Source organism: Dicentrarchus labrax, unplaced genomic scaffold (genome assembly GCF_905237075.1).
Source record: "Dicentrarchus labrax unplaced genomic scaffold, dlabrax2021, whole genome shotgun sequence".
NCBI classification, from domain to species: domain Eukaryota; kingdom Metazoa; phylum Chordata; class Actinopteri; family Moronidae; genus Dicentrarchus; species Dicentrarchus labrax.
Genome location: NW_026136706.1, coordinates 24,806,128 through 24,827,174, shown reverse-complemented (window position 1 = coordinate 24,827,174; position 21,047 = coordinate 24,806,128). Strand labels below are relative to the sequence as shown.

General features: G+C 40.2%; 1 protein-coding gene across 1 annotated transcript; it reads left to right on the top strand.

Annotated features, from left to right (window-relative positions):
* Positions 1 to 1,582: 1,582 nt before the first annotated feature.
* Positions 1,583 to 20,897, top strand: parp4 (poly (ADP-ribose) polymerase family, member 4). The gene is made up of 30 exons (XM_051403575.1): positions 1,583 to 1,725; positions 2,740 to 2,867; positions 3,077 to 3,296; positions 4,540 to 4,666; positions 5,214 to 5,292; positions 5,380 to 5,484; positions 5,924 to 6,082; positions 6,760 to 6,897; positions 7,037 to 7,204; positions 8,201 to 8,352; positions 8,600 to 8,731; positions 9,167 to 9,265; positions 9,525 to 9,708; positions 10,071 to 10,212; positions 11,564 to 11,706; positions 11,822 to 11,953; positions 12,208 to 12,294; positions 12,577 to 12,741; positions 13,065 to 13,111; positions 13,315 to 13,396; positions 13,833 to 13,970; positions 14,052 to 14,241; positions 14,447 to 14,517; positions 15,365 to 15,552; positions 15,752 to 15,851; positions 16,826 to 16,996; positions 19,433 to 19,513; positions 19,644 to 19,724; positions 19,827 to 19,922; positions 20,472 to 20,897. The coding sequence occupies exons 2-30, from the start codon at positions 2,742 to 2,744 to the stop codon at positions 20,889 to 20,891; spliced, it is 4,023 nt and encodes a 1,340-aa protein (XP_051259535.1). The 5' UTR covers positions 1,583 to 1,725; positions 2,740 to 2,741; the 3' UTR covers positions 20,892 to 20,897.
* Positions 20,898 to 21,047: the final 150 nt, after the last annotated feature.

Below are 21,047 nucleotides of genomic sequence, written 5' to 3'. Positions count from 1 at the left end.
CCATCTGGCTCCACATCTCTCTGTTTAAGGCCTGTGCAGAATGGGCAAAGAAATACATCTTTTTCACATCAGAGTATAAAACTGATGTTGGCCCTGTTTTTCCTTACAGGAACAGTGATCTGTGAAAGATACTGAGTGGAAATAGGTCATATTTACATACAATTCTGAGCAGAAAGCCTAATTTAACCATTTAATTAATCCCTCCATGTATTACACACTATGAGTACACTATGATTAATTGATTGATTAAATGGAATAATTATGTTGGATACAGTGCTCTATGTCTTAATTGCCATGCATTTTCTATAAATCTTGCTTGAACAAAACTCTCCTTCCTAAAGAGTCAACTGAACATCACCTTCTACTAGATTTTTTAAACAGATGGTTCCTCAAGTCGTTGTACACACACACACACACACACACACACACACACACACACACACACACACACACACACACACACACACACACACACACACACCTTGCAGTCTACATTTGTGTAATTCTGTAATTTAAATGTAGTTTGGTCATTTTCCAATCCGGCTAATATTTTGCCCCCCGCCCCGCTATAAGCCTTCTGCCCCCCTTGGATATTTGTTCTAGCTCAGACACTGGCTGGGTTCCAAATGCAGTTAAGTTTGCCCAGATAATTCAGGTCCCCACACAGTTTTTGTTTGTAGTACAACTCTTCATCCAGAGGAGGGCAGCATGGCTCTGTGGCTGTGCTGTAAACAGAGCAGTCCATGAGGAGAACTGCACATTCTGTTTGCTTTGAACCAGGAAGAGAGACTCTGTCAAGTTCCAATAACCTACACTGAGACTACTCCAGTCTTGTGGATTTTCTTTCAAATTAAAAGCCAGACAGAAAAGGGGCCTCAGTTGGGAAAAAAAAATAAAAATAAGTCTGATTTGTTGAGCAACATCACTATCTTTGTCATTGCCTGCCTAGTATGACATGGTTTCAATATTGGGAATGGGAACTCTTTAGGCTCTCTCTCTCTTTATCTCTGTAGGCCTTTTTTTTAAAGGTCTGGGGACCTTTGACAAGAATGAAAGTGGGTTTTATGGGTACCCACCATTGACGGTAGATGGTACCCACAAGTCTCCCCTTTACAGGCATGCCCACTTTATGCTAATCTCATGCAGTTTGGGGCAAAAAACATGCAGTTTAAATGTTTTATTTGTTATTGTGTTGTCAATGGTATTTTTTTGCCCAGTGTATTTGAATTTCTGCATACTGGGGTCCATAGACAGTATTGGGATTTAATTTGACTCTAGGGCTGTATGATATGGTAAAAATATATATATATATACTGCATATTGCGATTATTTTGAAAGATACTGGCATTTGCAATATGATTCACTATTAGTGGAAATATTTTTTTGCAATCACGATTTTAATTTTCACAGAAGAAAAATATGAAAATTCTGATGATTGACATTTTTTGGGGTCCACTACACTTCTTTATAATGCTGTTTGTCACACATGTTACCTTTTATCAAACAGATGCAGCTTCTCAACAGAAGGATTTTCTCTTTAACGCCACAACCTTTATTGTGAAAACACAGACACACCGGAAGATGAAGCTGCTAGCGTTGTGCTAACCTCAGACACACAGCAGGGACACACAGGGCTGTATTCTTCTCTTCTTCAGGAACTAACATCAACCTGCAGCTGCTTTCTGACAACAACCGCAGAAGAACCACCTGCATGTTTACAGCAAAGTAAACCTCAGTTTATTTATTTATTATTTATGTATTCATTTAATCCGAATTTAACGTTAGCGAGATGACGCCATGTCTCTTCTAACTTAATAAGTTACGTTACGTTTGTTTGTGAAATGTCACAGAGAGCTAACCTAACGTAAAGCATGTCATACACTTTACTGGACATTACGGGACACCTTCCCTTCGCTTACTTTGTTAATTGATCAATTCTTATTGTTTTGTGTCTTTATTTCTCTCCTAGCCGATATTTGCCCAATATAACGCCGGTTCTCAGCCATGTAAAGTAACTTAATGCTGTTTATGTTAATGCAGTAGCGGTGTAGAGTCTCAGTGTGGCCTGTTATTGCACAGTTTTACAGCCTAGTTTTGGCGATTTGCTTCCGCATTTGTTTCCCAGAAATCAGCTTTTTACGTGGGCGGGCGTGTGTGTGTGTGTGTGTGTGTGTGTGTGTGTGTGTGTGTGTGTGTGTGGGTGTGGGTGTGTGGGTGTGTCATTCTACATACCGTGATCTCTGGAGCTGACGAGATATAAAAAAAACATGACATTTCATTGGTTTAATTACATAGTATAATGAAACCACTTCTTTAAGGCCTTTGTTGTAGACTTGCTTTTATGTGATGTCTTTTTAATTCAATTTTATTTCATTTCTTTATTTTATTTTCTATGGCTTATATTCTGCTCTTATTATTGCATTTTTTATTTAACTACATTTGTGTATGGCGGCTGGTGACAGGCCAATTATCTAGCATTAGGAGATAATGGGCACATCTGCAGGCCTTGGGAAGGTGGTGTAAAAGCCCTGTACTGTAACTCTCATGCATCCTGCTGTGAACTTATGCCTGAAGTTCCTGTAGAATAGAATTACACATTACTTTCTTTGAAAAAAAACAAACAAGAAAAACAAACTCATATCTCACAGCTGTCACTTTATCATCATTGTATTCCCTCTACTGTATTTTCTAACTCAGCCCAGCTTATAATAACTTTGGTGTGTCCTCCTCTCCTTGCAGGCATGGCTGTGTTTGAGAACTGCTCTGTGCTTTTGGAGCTGAAAAATTTGCTCTTCAAGGAGAAGAAGAAGCTGAAGTCAGCAATAACAGAGAATGGAGGCAACATTTGCTTTGTGGTCAATAAACAGGTAAGAGGATGTGATCATTCTGCGCTGTAGGTGGAGATATCGGGGTGGTTAAGGACTAAAAACTGAATATCTTTCTCCAATAGGGTCAGTGTAGATGCAGGTTGCATGTTGTCTGCTTCTAGGGCACTTCAGCCAGTTGGATATGTTCATATGCAGTAACAAAAAAAAAGCACAACTTTCTCTCTGATTTCTGCCTACATTTCCCACAGTGCTCTCTGATAGTGACCAGTGATGTGTCCAATCTGAGCAGCAACAGGCTGCGTAGCATCCAGAAATACCAAACGCCGGTGGTCGGAGTGGATTATGTGTACAGCTGTCTGGAAAGAGGAGTTCTTCTGCCTGTGGATGAGTACACGCTGGATACTTCCTCTCCCTTTGCTTTTTCACCTCCTCGTCCTCCCTCCTCACTGAGTACACACTCACAGCAAGGTATTATCCATATAAGCAGTCATTCGGAAAAAACACTGTTGTCAATTCAACAATCTGAATTTTAGGCCTTACATTGGAAAACTAGTTTGGATTATGAAGTCAATGTTACTTTCATAAATTGAATCTAGCTTTTTAACTTGTCTTTAGGAAACATTTGAACTGATCATGTTTAAGTGACACATATATGTATATCATACACTGTAACAAATATGTCTGTGCAGAGTTTGACACTAGAGGGATGTTTTCACATTCATCTGCTGAAAGTGTGCTCATTGACAATATGATTTTAAGGGGGTGGGGCCTACCAGCATGGTTTGTGCCATCACAAATAGTTAGGAAGTCAGTCCTAGTCCAGTATGCAACTTGTACAGTGTGATGTAGAAACTTGAAGCCACCAGTGCACATCCACTGAGAATGGACTTTACAGTGAAGTAGGAGACATCTTGTGTCCAGCAGGAAAACTTTAGAAATCAACACTTACATATTCAGAGATTGTGGAAGGTTTAATGAGGGAGAAGGGGGAGAGGATTTTAATGTGGAAATGATACTGTTTTGCAGTCTTAACACTGGAGGGGATCTTTAACTTGAATCTGCAGAAACCCTGTTTATTCCCTGTTGGACGATCATGTAGCAGCAAACTAAAGGATGATGATGGTGAAGGCCACAGCATCACTCATCTTTGATATTTGTAAATGCACATCATTTATGTTTATGTATTTAACTTTAAAACTGAATTGCAGAGAGAAGGTTTATGCACTGTTTGGGAGTGTAAAATTCCCGTTGTAGGTACAGTACTGTCTCGGTCAGAAACATGGGAACCAGGACTCCACCTAGTTCCAACGTAATGACTCATGATCCCTCTTATTTCCTTTATTTGCACTTCACACAGACACAAGTCATATTTTTCTTTTTTTCTGGTTCAATAGTCTGTCCTCCCACTTCTGTTTCAGCATTGACATATGGACATTCTGATTAATTTAGCCGCAGTCAGCAGGTTTAACTGCATAGTCCTTAGGTCTGGTCAAGGGTGTGTTTGCACATACACATTCAGATTTTGTGTAGAGCTGATTCTAACATGCAGCAGTGTTGTGTAATGAGCCCTCTGTGAATTGTATCACCTTGCTTACATAGCCTGCTTTGTGTAGTCAGGTTTAATCACATACCTGCCCTAATGCATGTACTGCAGAACATGTGACATAAGGTGTGTCCATTATGTGTAAATGTTCTGTCTTGTCTTTTGTAGTGTCCAAAGTACCACAAAGCAAAGCAGTTGAGCTGTCCAAAGGCCCAGCCAAGCCTGTGGACTCTGTCAGGCAGACTCATGAGGCACACAGTCCGGTGAAGAGCGGAAACGTCCTGGAAAGGTTCAGGTGTGAACAAGAACCATCCTTATGTTAGCCTGGACATACTCAGTAGTGTGTTATATTAACACTGGTGGATTCGGGATGAATGATATGATATGATAATGAAATAATGCAGAGGCCTGCAAAGGACAGTGACTTTAGGGGGCGTGGCCTCAACACCAACCGGAGTGATTGACAGACTGACAACAGAAATGCACCTGCTCTGATTAGAGGGCGTTAACACTCTTTTCTGTCATGATGTAAATAAGTTACGGTCAACTCTATGTCAGCATTGGGGTACAAGGTGATTTAAAACAGTCTATGGTGTGTTGAGCAATTATCAACCCACAAAATGCCGAGTTTTATAAAATTGCTAAGAATGTCACTTTTAACACCGGCATTGATGTGTTTCATCACAGTACAGTCATATAGTTTAATTTACAGCTCAAAAGACACAGTTCAGTGGAGTCAACATTTGTTTTCATGAACATTTCTGCAGGAAAATGTATTCTCAAAACACAAACTACCTCACACACAAAAATAATATAATTGATATTTTTTTTAAACTTCACAGGATTTATACTGGAACTGATTCCAACCTTCCAACGTATCCGGATCATTTTCAAGTGGCCAAGTATTCAATCTTTGAAAAGGTAAAGCTGCACTTTTTTTTTTTAGCTTATTGCTATTACAAAAGTACTGCAATTACTATTTTTAATAATATATACATTTCTCTCAAGATAAAAAGCAACACTTGGTGTGTGCTGGAGCTGCAGAGTTCCAAAGGGGACAAAGAATGGCAGTACCGTGTGGTCCGGTACTGGAAGGACGATGTGTTCGCCAAGGTATGAAGTCTATTGTATATTGCTGCTGATCACATTGGGGTCACCTGTGAGCTGACATGCTGTACTGATTGTGATGCAATGTGATCATTTTTGTAAGATTGATATTGAAAATAAAACAATAAGTCACCACTGTTAGTGTCATACAATGTCTGTCATATTGTTATTGGTTAGTTTGAACTTCTTGCCCTGTGACCTGTGTATAATAATCCTGTTTAAACATGCTGTCTATTGTAGTATGCAGTAGAATCAAACAGAAGTAGGAAGTTATTTGTAGTGTTAAACCAATGTGAACAGTTTTATTTTAAAAATGTTGTTCTCAAGTGAGAGTTGTCACTTTTTAGCCCCATCTGAATAACAGCTATCAAAATGTGGGACTCAGGTTACACTTAAGCAATAGAAAAACTTGTACATAAACAGATACCTGTGTTTGTGCTAACAGACAGCGGCGGTGAGGGATATGCTGGTGTTTCCGTCCAACTCAGAGGAAGCTCTGGAGGTGTACAAGGCCCTTAGAGAAACCCTGCAGGCTTCCGGTCTGCAGCTGCGGAGCAACATCCCTCCACGGGCCCAGGACCTGGGCTCTGCCCCCCTCCAGCAGGTCTGGCTCAACTGCACACACATATTTTGCTGAAAGTCTTTATCCAAAGCAAGAAAAATAAAGCTTCCTAAATCCTGCCCCGTTTTGGCTCCGATAACAGTTGAGGCAGGTGCAGTCGGAACCTCGGTCAACTTTCTCCTTTCCTGTACTTATATGCTATGTGCTAGGCTTGTCTATGATATATACATAACATCTTAAGTTACAGTTACAACATTAAACACGTGGTGGGTCTTTTCAGAGTGATATGGTTTGTCAATATAAAATTCACCAAATGTCCTGTTAATATGACGCATTAATAAAATATATTTAAGGTTAATAATGATACATTATATAATGTGTTAATATATAAATACAAATTGTAATATTGTAATATTATAATACACTACATCATTATCTAGAGGTTTACATATCTGTGACTAACTCCAGTATATTGACATTGTGGTATGTTGTGGTGGGCCAATAAGCGTCACATAATGGATAACCATCTTTAAAAGCAACCCATTATTATATACCAGAATGTCAGTGGTCCTGAGAGTGGTATGTCTCGCAGTAAAACGCATTAAAGTATCTCAGTTAGCGGGATAATGTGCTAGACTTTGTGTTATTATGATATCTGAATCTCATGTGTGTAGCTGAATCTAATGAGCTGATTTACATGTGCCTTGTCTGACTGGCAGCTGCTGCTCGAGGAGAAGCTGAACACAGGAAGCTTATCACAGGAAGTAGGCGTATTTGTGGAGATGCTGTGGACTGAGGCCCTGGGTTGCCTCAGCAACATCCTCAGAGTTCCAGTCGACAAGCTCAGCCTAAATGATGTAAGGTTTTCTCTGCGCGTTGTTCTGTGTTCAGTCTCCTCTCAGACTACATTCACCTTCCGGGAGAGTCTGTCTAATGAATGTCATGAATCTCATTAGAGTAACACTTTTGCTCCATGCCTTTTGTGTGTGTGTGTAGGTGACCAGGGTGGAGGGCTTGTTGCTTCAGGCTCAGAGGAAGCTGAGGGAGTCAAATCATTCTGAGGTGATGCTTCTCCTGGATGAGGTTTACACCCTGCTGCCGCTCACACAGCCCCACTTACCTCCTTCTTCCAAGCTCATCTCTGAGAAACTGGACCTCTGTCAGGTAACACAGAACATACACCCCTGCACAAACACATGGATGCACGCACTAAGACAGATACACACATACAGAAAGGTCTGCCATGTGCATACATGATAGATGTGGAAAATCTAAGCAGGTTTTGAGGCTGTGGTGTGTTCACGCTGTGACAAAATTGAATCAAACTGTGGATGACAGTGAAACCGCCGTTCAGGCTGAACCGAATGCTTTAAAACTTTTAGACTGTTACCAAGGTAACCAATGTCCAAATCAGTCTTTCTGTGCTTCGTTGTTTTCTGGTGTTTGTTTATCAATTCCATATACTTTTAACGTAAGGAAATGAAATGTGTAGTGAAAAGACTAATATAACAATATTTTTTGTAAACTTTTGTAGAGGCAAAAGTTAGTAAACCCTGGGCTGGATAGCTTGAAACCAGCATGTAAATATCAGGTGGCACAAAGTTGTTGGCTGAATGAACCAATGAAATGAGATATGTTTAGGGAAGAGATTGGGCAGCTCTGATTAAAATTGATCAAACCAGTGCAATGCAGGTCAGTATTCACTAACTTTTGCCAGTTATTTTTATATTAGTCTTTTCACTACATGCTTGATTTCCTTCAAAAAGTATATGGAACTGATAAACATGCATCTGTTATTTCATAAAAGAAATACAGGTTATTAGATAAAGAAATAATTGGAGCAAAAACAAGAAAACTCCCAAATGCTCAGGAGGTTTACATACTTTGAAGCAGCACTGTAAATTCAGAATGGTGTGTTTGATAAACACTGATAAATACTCTCAAAGACACACTAAGGGTTGGCAGTTTAGATAAGATTCAAATCATTGACAGTACATATAAGTGGGCAGAGCTTTCAGGTATGTGAAGTGAAGCTTATATGGAAATGCCTTAAACCTGCATTCTGTCTAGTGGCCAGCGGAGGGCAGCTCCATGGCTGGTATGTTGCATCTAATGCATTTCAGCAAAATGACCTGACTTCTCTCTTTGATTTATTCTAAGTTAATCAGAGATGTTCTAAACGTGAGTGAGATGACCCTGAGAAGCCCGGCGCCGTCTTGTGTGGGGAAGTACCGCGCTCTGAGGTGCAGCATTGAGACTGTTCCCCCCAGCAGCTCCGAGTTTCAGGCTGTGAATGCTTTGCTGCAGAACAGGTAGCCTACCACCTCCGAAACACACACGTCTGTTTACAAAATCCTGCTGCAGATATGAATGCACGCCACTTATTATTTGTGGCACAATCATCGTCACACAATCATCAAAAGTACAGACGATTACTATATAACAACTGAAAGGAGTAAATCTACATTAAAGCTTGTTCAGCTTGGAATCTGTTAACTCAAAGTGACAATGTTTTCTGTGCGTTTTAAACGTCAGTGCCCATATTTCTGTGCTTTGCAGCAAGGTGCAGATCCAACAGGTCCTGCGTGTCAACAGAGGTGTGGAGCTTCAGACCTTTAAGAGTGATCTCGGGAACGTTAAGCCCCTCCTCCATTCCTCCTACCCCAGAAACTTTGTGGGAATCCTGTCTCGGTGAGATCACATGCACACATATACTTGAATTGTGTATAATAAAAGTAATTTACAGTATAAAATATAACTATATTGTCATTCAACTAACACTATTTAAATTGTTTACATATTTTCGGAATTAATATTCATATTGTAAAAAATGACCTATTTTTCTGCCTCAAACACACAGTGGGATGGCACTGAAGAAGAGCTTCCCATTTTAACTAGTCGTGGTAGTGACAGTTTTATGTATTCAACAAGTTCATCAATATCAATCCCTATTTTACATACTATCTTCTATCTATGTATGAGTACCTTACATAGTGATGTGATGTTATAGTAATGCAGATAGCCTGACAGGAACAGTACAGTGCAGGTCTACATCTTCTACTATACAATTCAGAAATCTCTTTCTGAGTTTTATTTTGTAACTCAGTATTGTCTCACTGTCTTTAGTGGTCTACTGCTGCCCCGTGTTGGAGTGGAGCATCATGGGATAGAGAGAACGGACGTTGGTAATCTGGGCAGTGGAATCTACTTCAGTGATGCTGTTAGGTTAGTAGAAAATATCAAATTGACAAGTTGTGTTCCATACAAGTTGTCTATTTGGTTTGACAAATAACACCACCTTCCATAAAAAAATAAAGCATCAGTTAACTCTTCCTAACTTGATTAATGTAATGTTTTATTGCCTTAGGACATAATAAGCAAAGTCAAATACATTTTAAGAAAGATAGTTTCAGATAGCAAAAACACAGTCATCTTTTGTTTCTGTCTTTTTGTTCCTTTGTTTGCTCATGTTTTCCATCCACAGCACCAGTCTGAAGTACTCCAGGCCCAGTGCGACGGACGGCTCTCGGTTGCTGTTGGTGAGTGATGTGGCGTTGGGACGGTGCAGGGACCTCCGCAAGAGAGACACTACTCTGACCCAGGCTCCTGAGGGACACCACAGTGTGCACGGGGTCCGCCGCACCCCTAACGCTCACTCTGAGTTTGAGGTGGGAGTGTTTGTGTGTCAGTGTAGATAGAAAGACAAATACACAGATGCATTTACCCCTCAACTGAGTCTGACTCTCATTCCTAACATGGGACACGCGTAAAGATTTTCAATTCTGATTCGGATCACCTGCAAATCAGTGGTTATAATTATATATACACAATACCAATATGTCTACTATAGGCTATTATTGTTAATATAATGTAGTTCATCAGAACAAATTTAACATGCTGAGTGAAATGAACAATGAATGGCTTTACTGATTTGTTTTCATATCTAAGTTACTAAAGACTGCTTGTAAAAACTGTCTTGTGTGTAAGTATCCTCTGTGTGCACTCTAACAAGTATAACCATATGTTCTAGGATGATGAGTATGTGGTGTACAGCCCTGACCAGGTGAAACTGAAGTATGTGGTTCAGTTCAGTATCGAGGGAGACGAGCTGAAGGAGTTCAGCCCTGCCATCACCACCTCAGCTGAGCCGTGTCTGCCCTCCTCTGACCAAGGTGAGCAGTGGATACCTGCAAAATATCTGCTAAGAGTTATCAGTGTAAATAACATTAAGATCGGATATTGTTACACACCACATTGTTTGTGCCGGTTGTCATGTTTTCTTTGCAGTTAAGGATAACATACATGAAAATTCTGATGAGAGGACAGTTCTGATTGGACGAGTGGACACAGAATCTATATTGTGTTATAACATTTGAAAGGATCAAGGTTTGGCTATCTGTGGCTAAAAATATATCTAAGCCTGGATGTGCCAGACCTAATATGGCACAGTGAACCCCTGAAATGTACAAATTAAGTGCAAACAAGACATGTTTCTGCACTGATTTTGCCAACACATTTTGAAGGCATTGCAGATTCTTCCTTGGGGCAGTCCCATATTTTTAAACACATTTTGCAGTTGACTTATCATCAGCAGATGTCGTTGTGTCTTCACCATGACATCACTGCAAGTCATTGTAATCATCACATTTCCATGTAGAAGCAGAGATGATTTATAAAGAGGACAGTTCACTCAAGAGTCATTTCCTGTATCTGTGTCACAGTTTAGCCGCTGCCCCTCCCCTTTAGCAGACTAACAGCAGGTTCTGAGTCCGTCCAAAACTGGACCCACGCTCACTCTGATGTGGGAAATAAACTATAATGTTTACATTTCTCAACCATTTTCCTCGAGTTTAAAGGTTTATAATATACGTGGAGTAGATTTTTTTCTGTTTTAATTCTGTGGCATAGCTTGTACTGCTCCTGTCTGTTCTAGAGAATCTTTGGTAGAATGAGTGCAAAATGTTGTAATGTATATAAAGCAGAGGTCTTAAAGGATGTGGATCAATACAAGATGATAAACTTTGCTGATTCCATGCGTGACTGCTTTATACAGTATAAGGGCACGGTCACATGCAAACTCATGCAAGTGACAAGATGAAAAAGTTGAACTCCACACGATGTATTTGCTCTGCCACCGGTAGCGATTGTGTTAATTGTGCGCTTGTGTGACCCTGCTTTGAAACATGGAGGCTAAAGAATACATACATCCTGTAATTAACACAACATACATAAATACATAAAAACTATGAAAGTGTGTTAAGACCCAGAGTAGTAATGGAATACAATGTACTGACGGTTCAGGTAGTGTTTTGAGTCTTGAGGTCACTTAAAAAAACATTTTCATGGCAATATTATTTTTTTATCAGTGAGAATTACTTGAGTAATACAGACTCTGGTTTTATTTTCACATTCATTAAATACCTTGAAGTTAGCATATTCTTGTGTGTGTGTGTGTGTGTGTGTGTGTGTGTGTGTGTGTGTGTGTGTGTGTGTGTGTGTGTGTGTGTGTGTGTGTGTGTGTAGGGCTCGGTTCGGAGGACAACGGGGTTGAAAGTATTAAAAACCCACTGGAGGATGTGACGGCTGGTCTGTTGGACAGCTCGGGTCAGCAGCTCCCTCTGCAGGCCGTACACGTGAAGTGCAAACTGATGGATCTGCTCTCTCAGGTTCTCTTTGCTGTGATAACAGCTCTGTGATCTGCTGGTTGATTTGATTTCAGCTTCCTAAAATCCATTCAATTTCTTTTTTAACAGTATGTGTCTGTCCTCGATCCTCTTTTAGGTCATCATTTTCCAGAAATACACCAATCTGAGCTCTGTCCCCATTGAGGCAAAGTATGTCTTCCCGTTGGATGATTCTGCAGCAGTGTGTGGATTTGAAGCTTTCATCAATGGGAAACATGTGGTGGGACAGGTAACCTGACTCAACTTTTCTTATCACAGATTTTTAGTTTCCCCCCAATTACTGTATGTCTTTAATATCTACTGTCTTATTTCTTTACGATATTATTTCTAGCAAATGCTTTTTTCTAACTGACTGTTCAGTGAATACATTTTCAGGTTATTGTATAATGGCAGGCAGCAAACCTCACCCATGAGTACATCACTCATGATGGATTATTATTAAAAACAATGTAACCTTGTGTTTCGTGTCTGTTTGGATGTCAGGTGAAGGAGAAAGAGAAGGCTCGCAAGGAGTACAAGCAGGCTATTGAGAGAGGCCATGGAGCCTACCTCATGGACCAGGACGCCCCCGTATGTCCACCCTCTGCACTAACCCAAACACATATCATCACGATAAGCCCGGCAATCTCTGATTCTGAAATATTAGACTGATCAGTCAGTATATCTGAATATTTTCTAGCTTCTTTTCACAGCATCTCATAAACTTCATGAACTCATTAAATGGATACATAAAAGTACAGCGTTGCAAAGTGGGAGCCGCTGCTTCCGGAGTGTTTTTATACATAGAAACACAGGACTGTCCTCGATAATGTAATGATAATATATGTGATGTGATTTATGTGCTCACTGCAGGATGTGTTCACCATCAGCGTGGGCAATCTGCCTCCCGGCGCCACTGTCCTCATTAAAGTTACCTTTGTGTCTGAGCTGATTGTCAGGGACGGGAGTATTCTCTTCTCCCTGCCTGGGAGTGTGGCTCCGTGGCAGGAGAGTGCAGCGCTCAACCAGACCACACAAGTAAGACCGGACACGAGGCCTATCTAACAATCCAACCTCAAAGTATTAAAAACAGGCACAACAGGAAGTAGAAAATCAGAGAGCAAAATCTGCTATTCTACATTCATCACTGGAGAAATAAAACTAAGTGTTGCTGGTTTGTTTTTGTTTTTTTATTGGTTTGTTTTGCTGCTTCAGGCTTATGTCTTTCTGTTTTGGCTAGTGCTAGATTGTACGGAGTTTAGAGGAAGGGCAAGGATACTGGATCTCATTGTATGTGAGGGGCTCGGCATTGAAAGTAAAATTACTGTTAAGGTTTTTCTTCATCTTCCGTTACTCGACAGGTCACTGTGGAGAAGGTGTGTGTGACTGAGGAGGCAGAAAGCACAAGGTGAGCAATGATAAGAAATCTGACTCCATCTTTAGTGTGGTGAATCACTTCCTGACTAGTTCCACAAATAAGTAATCAATGACAGTTTTGTTAATCAGTTGTCATTCATCAAGTGGAACATTTGGATAGATATAGTGTGTTGTCCTACTTGTGTTAAATGCGTGCAGCAGCAGGCTGTGTTCAATACTTGTACTGTGCCTCAGAGAGTTCACCCTGGATATGTCGATTGAGATGCCGTATGAGATCAGCAGCCTGAAGTGCACCACGCACAAAGTCAAGATGAAGGTAATTTGGGTGTTTTCACATTTTATTAATCATATAATTTATGGTTATGGTTAGTTATTTCTTTTGTCTCTGTGTAGGAATCCTACACAAGAAGGTCTAGGCAAAATGTATGTGTAAATGTATTTCAGTGGATTTCAACTGTCTGCCTCACAACTAAGTGCTGAAATTAAATCTATCAGTGGAGAATTAGTTGTTATTATTATGTTATTAGATTGAGTTATGGGATTCCATGATGCAGATTTGTCATTACTTTTGATGTTGTTTCATACTAAAAAGTTGAGTCATTAAATGTATGTCTGTTTGATTAATCTATAAATGAAAAGTGATGATTAATTGCAAACCTTGTCCTCTTGCTCTCTTATATGATTTCATAAACACAATAGAAGTGAATTGAATCGTGTTTATCCTTTTTCTCTTTTCTGCCTGTGATCCACAGAGAACAGACTGTAAGGCAGTGGTGAGCGTGCTTCCAGGAAAGGTCATGGGTCCAGAAGGTTTCCAGCTGTCAATCACTCTGTCTGATGTCCACCTGCCCAGGATGTGGGTGGAGAAACACCCTGACAAGGACAGCCAGGTCTGTCTGTCTGTCTGTCTGTCTATGTGTTGTCCGCTCTCTCTCACTCTGGCTTTTTTCTAACCATCTCTCCCACTCTAGGCCTGCATGTTGGTGTTCTATCCAGACTTTGTCGCCAGCTCCAGTTCAGCATCCGACGAAGTTGTCCTGTTGATCGACACGTCTGAGTCCATGAAGGGAGAGTCTCTGCGCATGGCCCAGAGAATCGCCCTACAGGTCCTAAAAACCCTCGACCTCAACCTCAGACTCAATGTCATTTTCTTTGGCACAGGTCAGTCTTTGTGTATGTAGTGAGATAAGATAAAAAAGACAGAGACAGACATGTGAAGTCAACTTTCGTTTCATGAAAGTTTCCTCTTAATGAACTACATAGTTTCTACCTGTTCAATTATTATCGTCTTGCTGAATATTTGCAAAAGTAACAAATAACTACAGTATGACATTTTCCTCACTTTTACTGTGTTTTTGCCTGTCAGATCACACAGAAGCTTTCCTGACAGCACAGCCGCTTGCTGAAGCTCAACAGGCAGCCGAGAGCTTCATCAAGGTGAGTTATGATTCTTTCATACTGTAGAACAACCTGGAACTGGTTTTGAAGGAAATTTGTTCTGTAAATTCTTTGTTTTCTGTGATTATTTCTGTTGATTAATATAAATAATCCATAGACTTTAGATATTCTTTGCCATCTTGTCAGTTCTCATCCAAAATGGGCAAATATATGGAGTGTGGGTGGAGCTGAGGCCGGCTGAATGAAGCCTGGTTACTGAAACCAGCTACCTGTAACAACACCCACCTGTCACTCAAAGTGGCCATGCCTTTAATTATTTAAGCTTTAATATAATTTAAATGGGTGAGTTTAATATGTTAAACCCTGTATAGTCGTTGTGAATGAGGTATGTAAGTACAGAGACCGAAATGGTTTTTTGTACCTGGGTGTAAACATGCTTATTTCTGCTGTCAAGTTGGGCATCTTAATGTGGGGCCTTGTGGAGATTGTCTTCCCTCAAGTGGCCGTTAGTGGTGGTCAAACCAAATACTAAAGTTCAATATCTTCATGAAGTGTCAGACTGTGGTTGATATACTGTTAATAATGTTTGAAATGACTTCTACCTGAGCTTGCAGCCATGAAATCACTATATATGTGTATTAGCACATTTCATAATTATTAAATAACAAACAGGAAACAATGATGAAAATGACTTGTCAATGTAAGATTCATTTCTTCAACATATGGAAGAATGCTAAATTAGATTTTAAAAATTAAATATTTTTTATTAGTAAACATAATTTCACTCCCAGTATGAGTGGGCAGTTCATCCAAAAGCTAGTTTAAAAGCAATAATAATTGTAGAGGCCATGTAACTTTAGTCATGACCCTCTCCCCCCCCCATCAGCGCAACCCTCCAGTAGGGGGCAGCACCGAGCTGTGGCGGCCACTGCGCGCTCTCAGCCTGCTGCCTCCGTCCCGCGGAGTCAGGAACCTGCTGCTGCTCTCGGACGGCCACATCCAGAACACAGAGTTCACCTTGCAGCTGCTCAGAGACAACGCTCAGCACAGCCGCCTCTTCACCTGCGGCCTCAGGTCTGAATGGGTTTGGGGGGGGGATATTGACTTTTGATTTCCTCAGCTAAAGGCACACTCCAACACCCAAATTATGAAAAATGTTAAGAATTTCTATTTTGCAATTTTTTTTACAGTAATAGTTACCATGCTCATCACAGTTAGTTACTTACTTCTCATTGCAGAATTATTTTGTATTTATTTTTATTCGTCATTTCAGCCCAACAGCCAATCGGCACATGCTGAGAGCCCTGGCTCAGGCAGGGGGTGGAGCCTATGAATTCTTCGACACAAAAACCAAACACAACTGGGTTGAGAAGGTGAGCCTGCCTACCTTTAATTAATCACGCATTATATTGGGAGTTTATGTTTCTGCCATCGATTATTGTGTCAATTAGTAGCATTAAACTGCTTTTAGGATTGGTGACAATTTGTGGTTTTCATTTCCCCCCTTGACAACAATGCTACCCTTGTCCACATGTACTGGCTGTGCCCTTACAAGAATTCAAGAGAGAATACCCATCCAACATATTAAAGCAGAATTTAGAACCAGGCTCCCTCTTAGCTCTGTTTGGTGTTGCTGATGGAGACAGCCCTCATCTGACCTCCGCAGAGCACTGCATGGTTGCCTTTGCTTCACTCTTGGCGCAGTCTTGTTCAAATTGGATAGGATGCTGCCCCGCCCACACTTAGTCAGTGTCTTTGAGACATAATGTTCTGCCTTAAATTGGAGATGTCACGCTTCTTAGTCAGTGAGAACAAATTTTATAAGACCCGAGGAACCTTTTTGACATACTTTCATAACACCCAAATAACATAGTATGACATGCATTCTAACTCCACTCTTCACACAGAAAATAACACCAGGTTTCATGGAAATAGCTATAACTTAGCTATAACATTGTGCCTTAAGTTTATTCTAGATAACCAAAACGGGTGGGCGATGAGGGATGGGGGTGTAAGGTTGTCTCACTTCATTATGAGTTTTATGCCCAACTCTGGGAGTTTTATTTGAAAGGATCAATAAAAAGATGATGAAAAGAGACGACCAAATACATAGCTATTCATGTTTAGTCTGTTTTTGTTCTTACCTACTTTGTTTGTAGTAATTTTTGTCTCCATGGAAACATGCAAGCATCTTTATGTTGTCACACTGGCTGGCAAAGTTCATCCAGGAAAATGCAAGACTTGAAACATTTCCCAAGGGAATCTTTATTATCTCTATGTGACAAATACACTTAAACACTGTCATATCATTCATCTGTTGTCTATGTTTTGTCTGTTTTGGCCGCAGGTGGCGTGTCAGGTGAAGCGTATGGCGTCCCCTGGCTGCAGTTCAGTGTCAGTGAAGTGGCAGCAGTTCAACCCGACCGCCCCCCCTCCAGTGCAAGCCCCCAAGCAGCTCCATGCTCTGTTCAATGACTGTCACACCCTGGTTTACGGCTTTGTGCCACACTGCACTCAGGTACGCAGTTTATGTACATGATTGCAAAGTAATTTTCAGCTGCACTGTTGCTTTATGTTTTTGTGAGTCTGTGCAGCTAATAGTTATTTTTTTAATCATTAATCCATTGGTCTTTCTTCCCATTGCTCGTCTATTTTTTTGATTTAATTTTTTAATCTGTAAAATATCAGAAACTAGTGAAAATGCTCATCCCAGTTTCCAAGACCTCAAATTTACATTACAGATTGCTAGTTTTCTTTGACCAATAGTATGTGTATATATATATATATATGAGACCCCCTTCGAGCGCCCGATTGGATTGAACTACTGCACTTGGAACAGGAAACACATTTTAAGGTGCACAATCTCCACCTCCAACATTGCCAAAAGACAATGAACACAGTTCTGCACAAAATATGACAGTATAAGTTATCAGAACTTAGAGAACCTTGGTGAACACATCGTTTTGTATTACCTATTTTTGTTAGCCATTTCACACAACTCAGAAAAACAAAGGAACTATATGGAGTTAGATTTGTGTCTTTATTACGTGCAAGAAAATAAATAATCTGAGAGAAACAAAAATGTTTGAGAGAGAAAGTTATCACACTGATAGAAAAAAAGCATTTTATGAGAGAAAAAAAATATTTGAGAGAAGTTTTCATACCAATAGCAAAAAATAATAATATTTGAGACTAAAAAAAGTTTTGAGAGAAAGTATTTTCTCATAGAACATAAAAAAATATAAATTTGAATTTTTTACAATTAAAACAAAAATCTTTTACAATTAAAAAAAAATCTCTCTCAAAATTCTTTTTGGGGTAGAAACTAGCTCACTACTCACTAATAAGGAGTGAAACTATCTAAATCAACATATTCATTTGGCATTTGATTTAAAAAGAGTATAAACCAGGTGAGTTTGCAAGTTTACCTAGCATGATGGCTAAATAGCGATTAGCTTTACTAGTGATTTGCATGCTAATAATATAATACACGTTCATGAATATGAGTGCTATTCTTTGTCCATGACAATCTGACAAACACATCAGTAATGGCAAACTAGCTTCCATTTAGGATAGCCTGTTTAATGTTTAATCTTCAGTGATGTTAGCTGAGCTGAACTCCACATTACTAACCAGTTAAACATCCTTTAATACCTCTGATCTGTTACTCTCTAACCTGTTAAACATCCTTTAATACCTCTGATCTGTTACTCTCTAACCAGTTAAACATCCTTTAATACCTCTGATCTGTTACTCTCTAACCAGTTAAACATCCTTTAATACCTCTGATCTGTTACTCTCTAACCTGTTGGGGCTACACAGTCGTTCCTATGATGGGAATGATTTTGATTAACTTGCTCAGCTAGCTGCCCATCGAGTTGTGTGTGTCATCATCTTACCCAAACATTGGAGTCTCCGCGCTCAACTAAGGCAGCGCGTCTATGCCGGTGAATCGACGATGGTGTAGTGATTCAGTTCGACTCCCAAGATGATTCTCACCCGACTGGCCAATAGGAACGTGGCCCCGCCCATGACATTATTTTCACAGTGAGAGCAAAATCCTGACACAGAGCAAGAAACTGCATCGGAGCAAAGACTTAGGTTTTGAGAGAGAGAGGAAAACGTTTTGAGAGAAACACATTTTTTTGGGAGAAAATGTTTTCACACTGATAGCAAAAAATATATTTTTAAAAGAGATTTTTTTTCTCAGAAATAATTTTAAATTTTTTATGTTCTATGAGAAAATACTTTCTTTCAACTTTTTTTAGTCTCAAAAATTATTATTTTTTGCTATCAGTGTGATTTTTTTTTCTCTGAAAATTTTTTTCTTCTCTCAGGTCATTTATTTTCTCGCATGTAATAAAGACACAAATCTAACTCCATAGAACTATAGGCCTGTATTTATTATATAATGAATATAATGTGCGTTATTTGGAAGAAAGTCGAGGTGTGACTGACTTTCCCCGTTCCATGAGGGAGACCCAGAGGTGAACTGTTCCCTGCCCCCCTCCCCCTTCTCACACAGCTTCTGTGCATGGCAGCTTCTCAGCAAGCAGGGGCGCCAATTCCCCACACAGTGATATTATAGAACAGATAGATAATAGAAAACCACTTCACGGCGCAGAGGATTTTTATTTTTTTTAAGTGCTCATGCCGTCCCCCCATATGTCATGAAAAAATGCTGCCCTGGGCGGCTGCCCACTTCGCCCCTTCCCAAAAACCGCTACTGATCACAGTTCAAACTAGAATAAATGACACGCAACAGTACAGACAACAATAACTGATATAGTTCCAGTGTAAGAGGTGTTACAAGTTTTTGCATTTGGTATGGAGCTTTTTGTAACATAGCACAGCAAATACAAAGTAAAAAGTTGTTTGCTTCTAAATCTTAAGATTTAAAAGTATAAAGCATTAAATATTGGCATATTGACTCAAATGATTAAACTTCATACAGGCCACCCTCCTTGGAAACCTGTGTGGCCAGGAGCTCAAAACCATGGTGTCAACCAGTGAGCTGCAGAAGACCAGGGGCACAGTAAGAACACACACATTCATACTCACCAGTAACAGCAGTACCTGCTGTACATGTTAAATGTCACAACATGAATCTGTTTGTTGATTTGATGAAGAAGAGGATCATAATGTTTACTGATGTGTGTGTTCAGTTTCTTCACAAGCTCACAGCAAGGGCCCTCATCAGGGATTATGAAGACGGAAGCCTGGACAACAGTGAAGCCGAACATGAGGTGTGTTTGCATGTGTCATTGATTGAGACCAAAAGCAACCTGCCTCGGTTTAGACATCCAGTCTGAGCTCCACGCATGTAACGTGGATTTTTGCTTTTCCAGGGGAAGAAAGCAGAGCTGAAGAACTTCATCGTCGAGTTGAGCAAAGAGTTCTCCATCCTGTCTCAGTTCACCAGCTTTGTGGCCATCGAGGAAAGGGTTTGTGTAATGTTCATTTATGTTATCTAGAGACTTTCTGATACTATTTTTCCTCACTGATACCAATTCCGTATATCAAAGATATGTGATCTTTGCATGTTGGCCGATATCAAGTATTGATCAGATATATATTATTATTTTTCAACAGCTGAGTGCTACTAACCCTGTATGCTGTTTAACTGTTTGCTGACACATTGCTAACATTTAGCTGGCCCTGGTTAACATTACACTACCAGAAGTCAACTCTCTAAAACAGCCAGCGGCCACTGGCAGCCCAGTGCACATGACCCACCCTAATCTGACTCTGATTGGCTGATGCTCGTAGTCTTTGTTAGGGCGGTTAGGAATCAGGAGTGAGCTCAGTTAGGCTTATGATGGGTTGAGATGACCCATAACTTGACCGCCCTGCTGAAAAAAAGGCAAATGGGACGTTGCTGGGAACTAGCAGGGTCCTGTTTCAGGGCTAATTAACTATGATACTAATTGCTAAACAGACTCACTGAAACCTTGCAGCTCCTAAATAAAACAAACTCATCTACCTTGTTTTAGGATTCAGAAGAAACAGAGGGCTTCACTGACATCCCCAAGCTGATCGCAGAGGAAGATGTGGACTTCCTTCCGTACGTCAGCTGGATTTCTCCTCAAGATAGTGAAGAGGAATATATGGACTATGAGGAATATATAGACTGGGATGCGACAATGGTGGATGGTTGTGGGAATTGGTTGAGCGAAGAAGAAGAATCAGACGACGAATGTGAAGAAGGGGTAGATGAGTGGAGTGACGCGGATGACGATCTTTCTGAGGATTCTCATTTTGGGATGCCAGACATGGGTTTTGTACAGGATCAGGTTTGTGCCTTCACACACAAACCACAGCTGCATATTTGCTCTTTTGGAAGGACAACAAATGCATTTCTAGCTCAAGCTGCTCATTTGAATGCATGGACAGCTGGAAAAATAAACAAATAAATAACACTTAATAGCTTGACCAGTCCTAAATTAGCATCACACGTCCTTGTGTGGCATCACACCTATTATTTTTAAGCAGGACAATGCACACTGCACCACTCATCTGTAATGAGTTCATGTGTAAAGTCATTGATGAAGACTATGTTCCTCCTGCAT

Bases quoted from the DNA above. Each gene is read 5' to 3' on its own strand.
- parp4 (XM_051403575.1), top strand. From the start codon at position 2,742: ATGGCTGTGTTTGAGAACTGCTCTGTGCTTTTGGAGCTGAAAAATTTG. The intron at 5,293-5,379 runs GTAAAGCTGCAC...ATTTCTCTCAAG, and splicing joins AGTATTCAATCTTTGAAAAG to ATAAAAAGCAACACTTGGTG. The intron at 6,083-6,759 runs GTCTGGCTCAAC...TCTGACTGGCAG, and splicing joins GCTCTGCCCCCCTCCAGCAG to CTGCTGCTCGAGGAGAAGCT.